We start from the raw sequence: 12,556 nt of genomic DNA, 5'->3' as shown, positions 1-12,556 counted from the left end.
TTCTCCGTCAGCAATCACAGGGCCGTAATTTTTCTTAATTATTCTTCTTTCAAAGGTTCTTAACAAATTCTCATTTTGTTTGGAGAGTGTCCATACTTCGCAGATATAGGATACTACTGGTCTTACCGATGTTTTATATATTTTTACTTTTTTTTCTGTCAATCAGTTTGCTTCGGAACAGTTGCATGTTAGCGCGGTAAGCTGTGTTACCTGCTTGTATTTTATCTCGGATTAATGTGCTTATATTGTTATTGTTATCTATTATCATTTTTAGATATCTACAAAAGTCTACTACTTCTACTTCCGAGTTTTCAAATCAGATTGCTTTGATTTGTCTACATTGAGTCCTACTTTGTGTGTTTGCTTTTGAAGGTCTTACACAAATAAATCAGATCTACTAATTCTCTTTGTATTAGCAAAAGTCATGGGGCTCACGCCCACACACTAACTCCCTAACAGCACTATATTGCTGCCTTAACAGTGCTGGCCACTTATGCCATCTTTGTTTTTAGCTCATTCATTTAAATGGGGATTTTTTTTTGTAATGAACTAGAATTTTAATAATCAGATATTATTGAGTTCTCCTTCAGGCTTAGTTAAATGTTCCTTGCTTTTTCAAAATGAATTCGCATTACATATAAATTTAATATTATTTAAATTTGATTATTAATATTACATATAATTGAATATTAACATTATACGTCACGAAAGTTAATTTTCACCAAGAAAGGAACACGTAAAATAAATCAGTAAAATCAAATCATTAAAATTCCACTTGATTTTAAAGAAAAAAATAATAATTTCCTGTCTATATTAATGGGCTGAAAATAAAAATGGCACAGGTATCAAACTCCCTTAAGATTCATGGTATTACCCTCAGATTTTAAAGTTGAAAGATCAGTAGCCTTAGTACTTATGGAGAAACATTACGACCCCCATTCCCTCACTGAAAAAAAGACCCTGTCACTTGACAATCTTGCGATGACTAGACAAAAATCTCGCGACTGTAAGAGAGTTAGTAAATCCACAATTAGTAAATGTGGTTAAAAAAATGTAAATATTTTATCACAAACCTGATTATTATTCACTTTCTTTTATTTCGTTTAGTTATTTAAGTTTTGATATTTATGTTCGTGGTAATTTTTCTTCTGATCCTATCATGATACAGCCATCTCAAATCTTTTGAAATATTTACTCAGAAGGATTCAAAATTTCCAAAATTAAGGTCTCAAATAAACAGAAAGAAACAATTTCTAATCGTTGAACATTTATAACAAAAAATCCATGTATGGATATTAATAATGGAAATTTACACAAAGTTTAGAACGAAAGTATCAACAATTTCAAAAAATGAATAAGTTTAATGATGAATCTTTTATTTCACTCTAGCGCCAATTTACCGCTTCACTTGGTTAAAATAAGAAAAATTGGTAATATGTTCCGTTATTCTGTCATTTTTCGCTATTACTGAAGCGCTCTCAAATCGATAGAAACAAAGAAAATACAATAAAAAATCAGAAAATAATAATAATAGAATATTTTTTATCTCGTCTCGCCTCGATTTCTGTCCATGCAGCTTTCTTTCTTCTACGTGCCTCTTTATCGATTCCTCGTTTAAACTACTTCTTAAGATGTTTTCCATCTTGGAATGAGACTCCACTACTGGAAAAATATGATCTTATCCTTAAAATGGGTCTGGAGTCAATTTTGAACTGCTCCTTGAGTGACGACTCTTGGATGCAAGCGTCCTTATCTGTTGGATTAGGAGGTCTTGGTATTCGACGAACCGTTGATATGGCGATTCCTACCTTTTTAGCGTCCTACCACGGATCTCTTCGTTTAATCGAGGCTCTCCTTCCACAAGGTTACCACCTGGACCCAGATGAAATAGTTCAAGAAGGCTCAAGTAAATGGATAAATATAACAGATACGGACCTTCCAGAAATCAGCAAAAGAGGTTTTCAGGCATCTTGGTACACACCAATAGCAGCACATTTTCATGAACTTCTTTTACAATCCGTTACTGTTCCTGAGGATAAAGCTAGGCTTCTTGCTGCGTCATCCCCCCATGCTGGGGCATGGTTAAATGCGTTACCTTCCCTCCAATTAGATCTTCACATGTCTAATGAAAACTTCCGAATCGCAGTAGTCTTAAGACTAGGTTCAGATGTTTGTGAGCCACATCGCTGTCCAGCTTGCGGGGATCAAGTTACCCAACGCGGCCTGTATGGCCTCTCATGCATGAAGAGCATAGGCATGAACACCAGACATTCATCTGTTAATGACATCATTTTGCGAGCCCTGGCAACGGCAGGAATTCCTTCCATTCGTGAACCGTCAGGCTGTTGTCGTTCTGATGGTAAACGACCTGACGGCATGACATTAATACCTTGGATGAGAGGCAAATCACTAGTTTGGGATTTTACATGTTCGGACACATTTGCGCTTTCAAGCCTCCCATTGACTGTTATGAATGCTGGAGAAGTTGCTAGACGTAGAGAGGCAGAAAAGGAAAGGAAATACAACAATCTCCTCGACAAATTTATTTTTGCTCCAATATCCATCGAGACCAGTGGGGCATGGGGTTCTAGAAGCCTTGATTTTATCTGAGAGGTAGGCAGACGCATATCTATCGTTTCTGGAGATGTTCGTTCAGCGTCCTTCTTAGTACAACATATATCCATTGCGGTCCAACGTGGCAACGTTTCGTCAGTTCTTGGTACGTTGCCGCCTGTAAGGGAACTGGAGGAGATATTTCTTCTCTAGTAGAGTAAAGCGGAGCAAAAGGTCGCACTTAATGTTCAGCATGGTACCAAAAACAATATTGAGATGATCCATAATTGTTATTTTTTCTCGAAAGCCATGCGAAATGAATCTTTTTATAAAGCATATATAAATATGATAAATTAATATATTGTTATGTTTTATGTGAAACTATTTATTCAGTTGCTGGTAATAGTTGATTAAATATTTTAAACAAAACAAATGAAAATACAATATGCAATATTATAATAATCTATATAAATAAAAATTAAATATTACTATTGTAGACTGAATTTGGTTTTAAACGACATCGGAAGTATCACTGTTCATCTCAGCTACCCTGAAAACTATGGATTTGACACTAATATCGATCATTTTCATAATTTTATATACCTTCTCCTTTCCTAAGTTGTACCGTCAAAGTGAAATGACAAAAAACATTTCAGGCCCGAACCCCATCTATGATGAAAATTTGATCGATATTGGTCTAGTGGTTTAAGAGTTATTAAGTCATAAACAAAATCACTTTAATTTTTATTTACGTAAATGTCAAAATAGATATACACAAGAGTAACTGCAAATTTTAATTTAACAATTTTCACGTTACATTTGATAATAACAAATCGCTACCTGGCAAGATTGGCCTAGCATGATTTACTAAAACAAATTATTTAAAACTTGTTGGTTGAGACACTACATGATTAATATTGAAGTCAGCTGCTGTTTAATTTTTCTTTAAACTTTCATTGGGTGGCATATAAACCTATTAACCGTTTATCTGTTTTCAAACTTTGCAAATCAATTTATCACAAATAAAACTTTGCATGTTTGTACCGAAGACATACAAGAAAATGTATAACACCACATCAATATTGCAGTGTCCCCGCATATTAGAAGCGTTTCATATTAGTAAAGAAAACCATGCACTTCGGCACAAGCACCAGCAAGCAGAAGACGATGTCATCACCACCGACGGACTACGAAGAGGTACGAAGATTCCTTCGACCCCTCCAAAAACTTTGCCTTCGAAGACTGGCTATATAAACGGACACTTCTAGGCGGAAGACATCAGTTGTTAACTGGTTATTTCTCGCCTATCTCTAGTTGCAACAGATAGGAGAAACTCCTCTAATTCTATCTCCGCGCTGCAACCGGTACATCTTAACCTTACCTTTGTGCTGCAATGAACAAGAGGTTCCTTTAGACTCAGCTGCAATAGGCAGGATCATTCTTAACCATTAAACCTCGATCTCCGTGCTGGAATGGGCAGAAGATCTAATTGTGCTTAGCTTTGAGTTAAACTTTTAGATACATATAGAAATCACGTATTTGTGATCCATTGTATAAACAGTACAAACCCTTTTATAATAAAAGACGAGGGGCATAAATGCCCGTGTTTCATTGACTCTACCGAGGCTCACACAGAAAATATCACAATATATTGTAAGATTTATATTGAGAAAAATAAATATGGTTTTAACTCTTCACACTTTTTTTTTTATTCAAAACAAGTTTCCTCCGATTTCAAATCTCCTTAAATAATTCTTTTCACTTTTTAAAAGATTTGAAATTCAGAACATTAAATAGAACATTATATATAAAATTCGCCAATGCAGAAGGCTGTTCGCAGAATATACGACTATTTTCAATTCGGTACTGTCACGTGGCGTATCATACTGGAACTATGGATTTGCTGGCGGAAGCAGTATTGTGTCTGACCTTGTAGGTGCGTGAGTGTTATCAAATGGCGCCGAAAATCAACTGGTATTGGGAGGGTTACGTAGTGGCCCTTTTCCATGCTAAGTTTTTGTACATATTGTGAAACAGTGTCGGGAGAATGGGTTAACACTCGGGGTGACTATTGTGAAAGCTATTGCGGCCGTTACACACAATAAGCTTCCCTTGCGAAACATTCGCCCATGAAAGCCATCAGGAGAAGGGTTGCAAGCAAAGAGACCCATAATGTTAAGGAGGATCCATGGATTGGTGTGCCAAGAAAATCCCGACGCAACGTGATATGGGTCACAGATTCCACCTCGCACCATCAACTGTGAACAAAACAATTCTCAAATGTCTTAGGTTGAAGTGTGTGTGGAAGACCTGTGTACACCACCTGCTACCGCGTCACATTGCTGAACGTAAAACAAACTGCAAGAAACTGTATGAGAAGTACCTGGTGGGTTCCAAATGAAGCAAAGTTGTCACAATGGATGAATCGTTTGTCCATCTCACTGCTGGTAGTCATATTCGGGTGATCATATACCACGATATTGACTACAAGGGACGCAGCAACATTGTTTGTCAGTGTTGTTCGTCAGTCCAAGGAAAGTTTTTTGTCGTGGATTTATAGTTGTTACGGGATTCGCAAGGTAAACAAAAACGTGAAGTTGAATGCAAGATACTTCCAAGAAACCATTTTGATATCTATCTATCCATTCAATTGTATGGAATGGACGCGAACTAGGTGATGATCCATATGCACAAGGCTTCGACTCATATCACCTGAGCATCGTTACGTTTTTATCAGGAAATGGCAGAGGAAGTAGAAATTCGTGTCATTCCGTTTGAAGACATTCCTATGCAAAGCCCAGTTGCCAATCCAATGGATTTTTGCGTATTTGGATTGTTGAAACGATGTCTTCAACATCACCATCCGCGCACCTTAGATGGTCTCTGGAAAGCTTGCACGGAGGAGTGGGACAGAATTTCCATGCCTGTCCTATGCCGGAGCTTGCTGAAATGGAAACAGCGATGCCGTGTGACAGTCTACAATTCTGTGGATCCAATAGAACATGATCGACGGTGGAGGCGCGGTATCTCTTAAGGAGTACCCGTCAATATTGTCGGATATAAAACGAACAACTTTTTATGTATTAAGAACGCATATTATTTCTTAGATACTATCTTAACACTTTCAATAAAATTTATCTGAAACATTCAGTTCAGTTTCAAGCATGTTACAAAAATCATAGACACCTGTTTAAACTCATTGGACACCATTTTAAACTCTTTTTTTCCTGTACTAAATTGAGTGATCTAAAGAACAACTATTATTACCAGTGCTTCCATTAATTATTATTACTTATAATATGCATAGCAAACCATCAAAATCGATAGTAATGTTTGTGTTGAAACACTTTTTTTTTTTACCTAAAAGATTGAAAATTAATGAATTCTTTTGAGAATGTTTATATCATTGATGGATTTACAAGAATCAAAGTTATTGATTAACAAAACAAGTCTAATTAGAAAAATAAAGTGTTACGAGATAAAATTGAATATTTTCCAAAATATGAACTTGTAAGCAATTATGTAAATTTGACAAATTTTCGAGAAATTAATTCGTATGCTAATAAGGTAAAGGAATTACGAATTATAATTGTATCATCATCATTATCATCATAGGTACTCTGCCATTATTGGCAGGTCACTTGCTGCAACTGAGAAGCTTCCATACTCCACGGTCTTCTGCTAACATCTTCGTCTTCGCGTACCATTTTTCTGTTTCGATATCGTTCATTAGTTGTAGTCTCATTTTTTCCCTCCGTCTCTTTCCTGCCACCGTGCCCTCTGAAACGTCCTTCATGATATAGTTCCTTCGTAGCCAATGTCCCAACCAGTTTCTTTTCCTCTTCTTAATAATATTTAAAATTGTTCTTTTTTCCCCACCATTTCTAACACCCTCTCATTCGTTTTCCACTCGACCCAGCTAATTCTCCATTCTTCTTCACACTCATATTTCGAAAGCTTCGAGTCATTTTTCATCATATTTATGTAATATCCATGTTTCTGACTCATACAGTACAATACTCCACACGAAGCAATATTCTTTTTCTCAACTCTTTATTCAAGGTCCTACAAAATGGTATTTTTCCTCCTAAAGGCTTTTTCGTCATCCCTATCCTTGCTTTTTATTTCACGTTCACAGTTCATATTATTATTAATAATATTACCCAGGTATCGAAAACTAGTCACTTGTTCTATTTTTCCCCTCCTACTTCTATATTTCACACTGACCTTTTCGTTCCGATCACCATGGCTTTTGTCTTTCTAACATTTATTTTCACTTCATATTATGTACATAAGATTATTTTATTTTGTTTATTGTCTTTTTATTTAGTTCGATGATATTTCAAATTGCTGTTTACACCGTATAAAGCATGAAAATTAGGTAACAGTCAGAGTGAAACAACTACGAATTTTTAGGTTTTTAAACAATTTTAAGAGAAATGAACATATGAACAAAATATCTTAGAAAAGATGTGTATTCTAAATTTCATACACATATAAATGAGATCAAAAAAGTTATTTCTTTGGATAGATGATACGATAGTAGTAACTTGCTTTAATCCTATTTCTTCGTAAAGTTGGCCGCAATTAAATATAGAAAGTTATTTTTTTTTTAACTTCTATTACTTTTATAAAACTTTGTAATGTAACTAATTTATTATATCAACAAACATGCACGGACTTTTGAAAAATATGTTTTAATTAAAGCATGGAAAACTTACAGTAGTTACATCAAAAGTGCAAAAACCAATTAAAACCATTGCTCCAGGACAGGAACATTTAAATGAAGCTCTTGCATCAAAAGGACAAGCGCTCAACTCCGTGGTTGATACTTTTGTGGAGGTAAGAACAAGAAAAGAACAAATTTTGAGATATTTATCAGAACTTTGTTTTGTTTTTGGTATTCTTTTCATATTGTTTATTTTGATATTAAAAATTGTTTTTAAGCTGTTAATATGGGCTTACTTGATGTTTTTTATATTTATTGTTCTTCAGCATGTCTTATTTTGAATCTCGCTCTTTATATATATAGTTTAAATTTGTATATATATATACACACACAATAGTTTCAATTTGTAATTTTTAAAATTAATAATAAATAACATTGATTCAATATTTTCAAAAAAAATATTTTACTGGTATTATTTTTAAGTTGTTACTTATTACTACTTCGTACACAAGCTATGTTCCAAGGTACAATATATAGTAGTACTTATATAATTACTCATATATTAACACAATAGAAATACGAATGCTGTCCAGAAAATACCAGACGTTTTGGCCTATCGCGGCAGTGAGCGGGGCCAGAGTCGTCCCAGCTTTGGTAGCGTGAGAACTGTGACGCTCTTACTATGTTTCTGTGACGTGTTACAATGTGCGCTGCAATAGAAAATTCCGCCTCTTGTGAGGTGCGTTCTGTGATTAGGTTTTTGTTGGCAGAAAACCACAAGCTAATTTTAGTCCATTGCCAACTGTGTGAAGTGTACGGACATCGAATAATGAGTGAAGGCCACAAGTTTTTTCATGACAACGCACGTCCACATACGGCCAAACGTACCCGAGAGCTCTTAGATGGTTTTGGATAGGTGTTCGAATACCCACCATATAGCTCGAATTTGGCACCAAGTGACTACCACTTCTTTCCAGTGATGAAACATGGCATGCTACACAAATCTTTGATACTGACGCCGAACTGCATGTCAGTGTAAGCCAGTGGTTGAAATCGCCGGCGGCAGATTCCTACGCGACGGTATTGAAAAACTTGTGCCACGGTATGATAAGTGCCTTAATTTACATGGCGATTATGTGGGAAAATAGCTTAAGAGTGTACTTTTCAAATGTACATAATACAATTTGGTTTGTTCATTCTGTTACTTTTTTAAATTTTAAAACATCTGTTACTTTATGGACAGCCCTCGTATGAAAAAAATTAAACTTTAATCGTTAGCTGTTGCCAATCACAGAGTAACGTTGCTTGTGGTACTTCACTGTAACTTTTGTTATTTTACTTCATTGTATGTATAAGTTATTGTTCCATGAATTTGCATGAGTTGTCAGTTTTTACTAAAAGAAGAAATAACTTGCCAAAGAAATAATTCCGTTCTGGATTCAAAATATTTATTTATCCAAGTTCTCTGCATTCAGGACATTTGTTCGTGGAGTTCCGCTGGTATGAGTGACGTTTGCTAAATCTGAGCGATAAGTTTATTATGTTTTATATACATCCGAAAAGATTTTACTAAAGGAGAAATATATACATATTTTGAAGGATTCATTTATTCTTTCATTATTTATTAATATTTTTGTTTTAGAAAGAAAATTGCAAGAAGCTTTTATAATAAATACTCCCGTTTCTTAGGTTTGCGCTTAATACACAACAATAATACATTCCAAATATGCTATCTCATTCCAGAAAAAGAAAAAGTGGTATAACGGTGTACTTCACTTTCAATTCCGATTTTCTTACACCATTTTGTTCATTCCTGAGTTACACACTTAAACAGGAATACATTTGTTTGTAACTCCTTGTTCTGTTATGTGACGTGTAATGACTTGCAGTACGTCGATGAAGGCCATGGTGGTTCAGTAGTAGAGCGTTTATTTCTAGTGCATGGGGTCCTTGGTTCGATCCCAGCTCGCGCCAAGTGACGTTTGTGATGGACGAACATCGTGTGCGTGGAATTTCTCGGGGTTCTCTCGTTTTCTCCCACTGTCTTCATTGCACAATTTCATTCATTTCTCATCATCACCGTCTCCTTTAGCCTAGCCGGCATAACCGTGGGACGCAAAACTTAAAGTATGTCGATGAGTAACCAACTTAGTATAGTAAAGTATGAACTAATTAAACGTTTGTATAAAACGTTGGAATTTGTAGAATTGTATTTGAAAAATATTAGAACATCGCACTCGTTGTAAGTTTTATCTTTTTCAATATATTTCGCCAACGAACAATATAGTTTAACCATTCCTTTATGCTTCATCCATTTATTCTCCTTCTTTCCAGAAATTCATTCCAGAAACTCGGCAAACAAGCCGATGTGAGTTTCTCTAAGATTCATAAACATACTAGCTAAATAATTATAATCATTAGGTATTATACGCTCAAGAATTCTAGCAATCATTCTACATGCGAGTTTATGGCAATTTCTGAGTATCACTTGCATTTCTGAGTTTCAACTCTCTCCTGGAGTCTTGCTCACGGAGGATAAAAACTGGAGACAGAAAAAAATCATCAAGGAAAAAAATACAAGGAATGGTCTTACCAGGGTAAAGCAGTGCAGGAAGCATTTTGTCAAAACCATAGATTACACGTCAAATGATGGACTTGAAGATTGTATTATAGTGGGGTTAATTTGCATATTCTTCTGTTCTTTAGTGGAAGAATGCCAACTGATGTTGGTATATTATTATTATTATTATTATTATTATTATTATTATTATTATTATTATTATTATTATTATTATTATTATTATTATTATTATTATTATTATTATTATTATTATTATTCCAATGCTGTGGAAATTTTACGATTAACTGCTTCCCATCATTTAACCATGCCCTGCCAAAATTTAACTTGTTTTTAAATAAATAAACATATTTTTCAACATGACTCTTTCTACTTCCTTTTTAGCCCCAAATAAAATTTTAAAATTTTCTACTCTGTCTTAAGTTTCTGTCAAACGTTTCGACATACTTGATACCGAACTTTCTGCCTTAGCATTCCTAATGTATTCCTTAACACGCACCTTGAGGATTATTTTAGCCTTGCGAATGGAACTCTCGTAACAACTAAATTTTATTTTATATATACTCGATTTTGTATTGGAATCTGCATAATAACTTTTAAATGGGGTAATGCTCTTTTCTAAAGTTTTGGGGCTTTAAAGCAGTACGGATACTGTGTTATGTAAAAATCTTTTACAGTGTTATTTAGTACATAATGCTTTCTCTTTCGAAGGTAACATTTACCATCAGGTTGAAGGTCTAGCTATGAGGAACCCACTATTATCTTGGTATTCCATTCTTTCAAAAGTAAAATTTTGAAAGAAAGAGTGCTAGGCACGGTTTGCTATTACAGATACATTGACGGTGCACTTTTTTGTACAAAGATAATACATAGCTTGATTTTCTGTTGAAGAAATTGAAGAGTATCCATAGTAATTTGAGATTTGCTTATTTAGACAAACTTCTTATTGAGATCTTAATATAAGGATACACAACAATAAGCTTTCTACTAGTGTCCACCATAAAGCCTCTGCAATATACCCATTATAAATCTGCTCATTCAGCAGAGACGCAATATACCCATTATAAATCCGCTCTTTCAACAGGGACGCAATATACCCATTATAAATCCGCTCATTCCTAAAGGCTAATATTAGGAAGAATTTCTTTTTACGTGCAATTAGATCCATCTCTTTGGAATCAGATTTACAGATAGAAGTTGATTATTGATTGAAGCTTGGCAGCATGAATGAGTATCCAGTTCCATTATTAATAAACTGGTATAACAAATGTATAACAAGGTTAAAAGTGTTCGACAAGTTTCGACAAATCTGAAACCGAAATCAGTGACCCAAAATGGATGGATCTGCCTATTTTTTCCAGATTGACAACAACATTGAAGAAGATTTTTACATAGCACGATTTCCGTACTACTTTGAAGTTTCTCAAAACTTGAGAGAAGAATACCACCCAATTTTAAAGTTATTACGCAGGTTCCAATAAGAAATCGGATATAAATGAAATAAAATGCAGTTGCCATGAGAGTTACACAGGAAAGACTAGAAGAAACCTTAAGACGCGTGTTAAGGAATACGTTAGGGATGCTAAAACGGAAAGTTCGTTATGAGATCTGTCGAAACATTTAAAAGAAACTCAACAAAGGATAGAAGATTTTAAGAAATTATTTAGGGCTAAAAATGAAGTGGAAAGACTTATGTTTAAAAATTTGTTTATTCATTTTTTAAATGTAAATTTTGACCGGGAATAGTTAAGCGATGAAATGGGAAGCAGTAATTACAAAATTTACACAGTATTTGTACTACTATAATACCACTACTACTAATAAGAAGATTAAGAATAATTTTCTAACATGAGTAGGTAACTTTCCACTAGATGACAAAAGAATGGGCAAATTAAATCCGCCATAACACAATACGTATATCCGCCACTTGACGTGTAGTTTTGATTAAGTGTCTCCTAAGTTGCTCTATCCTGGTAAGTTCATTTCTTCGATTTTTTCCCTTGATATTTTTATTTTTCTATTTCCTGTTTTTCTCCTCCGTGACCAGAACTCCAGGAGAGAGTCGAAAGCTTGGAAGTACAAGTGATATTCAGTAACTGAAGATTTGAATTTTATTGCAGTCAATGACCATTTACTTTGTCTGTTTGCCATATAGTATAGAACATGTCAATGATGTAATTATACAAATATATATTCATATTATACTAAAAACATAACTACATTTACAATATTTCCTAGATGATAGAAAAACATCATAAAATGTTGTGGTTTCCTTTGAAGGATTATTTAGAAGATACATCACTCATTAGCATATGCTTTTTTTTATTATTATTATTACAAAATATTAAGACATAATATGCACAAGCACAAAAATTACATTTACGACTTAGCAGAACCTAGATCAGTTTGCAAGTATGCCTCCACACTGTAAAGGCAGTGATTTAGCAACAGAGTACGTACTGACTATTTTGAAACTTCAGAGACTTGAAGATGACAGATATGATGTTTGGTAAGAGACTTAGTTTGATTAGGCAATGAGTTAAAAAGTTGTATACCTTTGTATGCAATTGTTTTCGAAAACAAAGTGGAATTATGAAGAGGGACTTGGAGATGTGACTTCGTTCTCGTATCTTTTTTTTTTTTTTTTTTGTTTTGTACAGTTCTTGTTTCTTGTGGACCAAAAGTAATGTTTCGTATATATACAATGAAGGAATTAGAAGAATATTTAGGACTTTGAATAACATTCTGCAAGAAAC

At 34.4% G+C, this 12,556-nt stretch overlaps 1 protein-coding gene across 12 annotated transcripts in view; it reads left to right on the top strand.

Annotated features, from left to right (window-relative positions):
• The window catches only part of LOC145693591 (uncharacterized), a 506,014-nt gene that overhangs the window by 255,859 nt on the left and 237,599 nt on the right, over window positions 1–12,556 (top strand). For 11 of the 12 annotated variants that reach the window (XM_081769709.1, XM_081769703.1, XM_081769706.1 and 8 more), the window contains one exon: window positions 7,261–7,395. The exons of the other annotated variant lie outside the window; for it this stretch is intronic. In XM_081769709.1, the coding sequence (XP_081625835.1) occupies window positions 7,261–7,395 (135 nt within the window). The remainder of the gene's footprint in view (window positions 1–7,260; window positions 7,396–12,556) is intronic. 12 annotated transcript variants of the gene reach the window in all.

The sequence above is a fragment of the Thermobia domestica genome, chromosome 8, assembly GCF_964235325.1.
Source record: "Thermobia domestica chromosome 8, izTheDome1.hap1.1, whole genome shotgun sequence".
Classification (NCBI taxonomy): domain Eukaryota; kingdom Metazoa; phylum Arthropoda; class Insecta; order Zygentoma; family Lepismatidae; genus Thermobia; species Thermobia domestica.
This window is presented reverse-complemented; position numbering and strand designations above follow the sequence as displayed.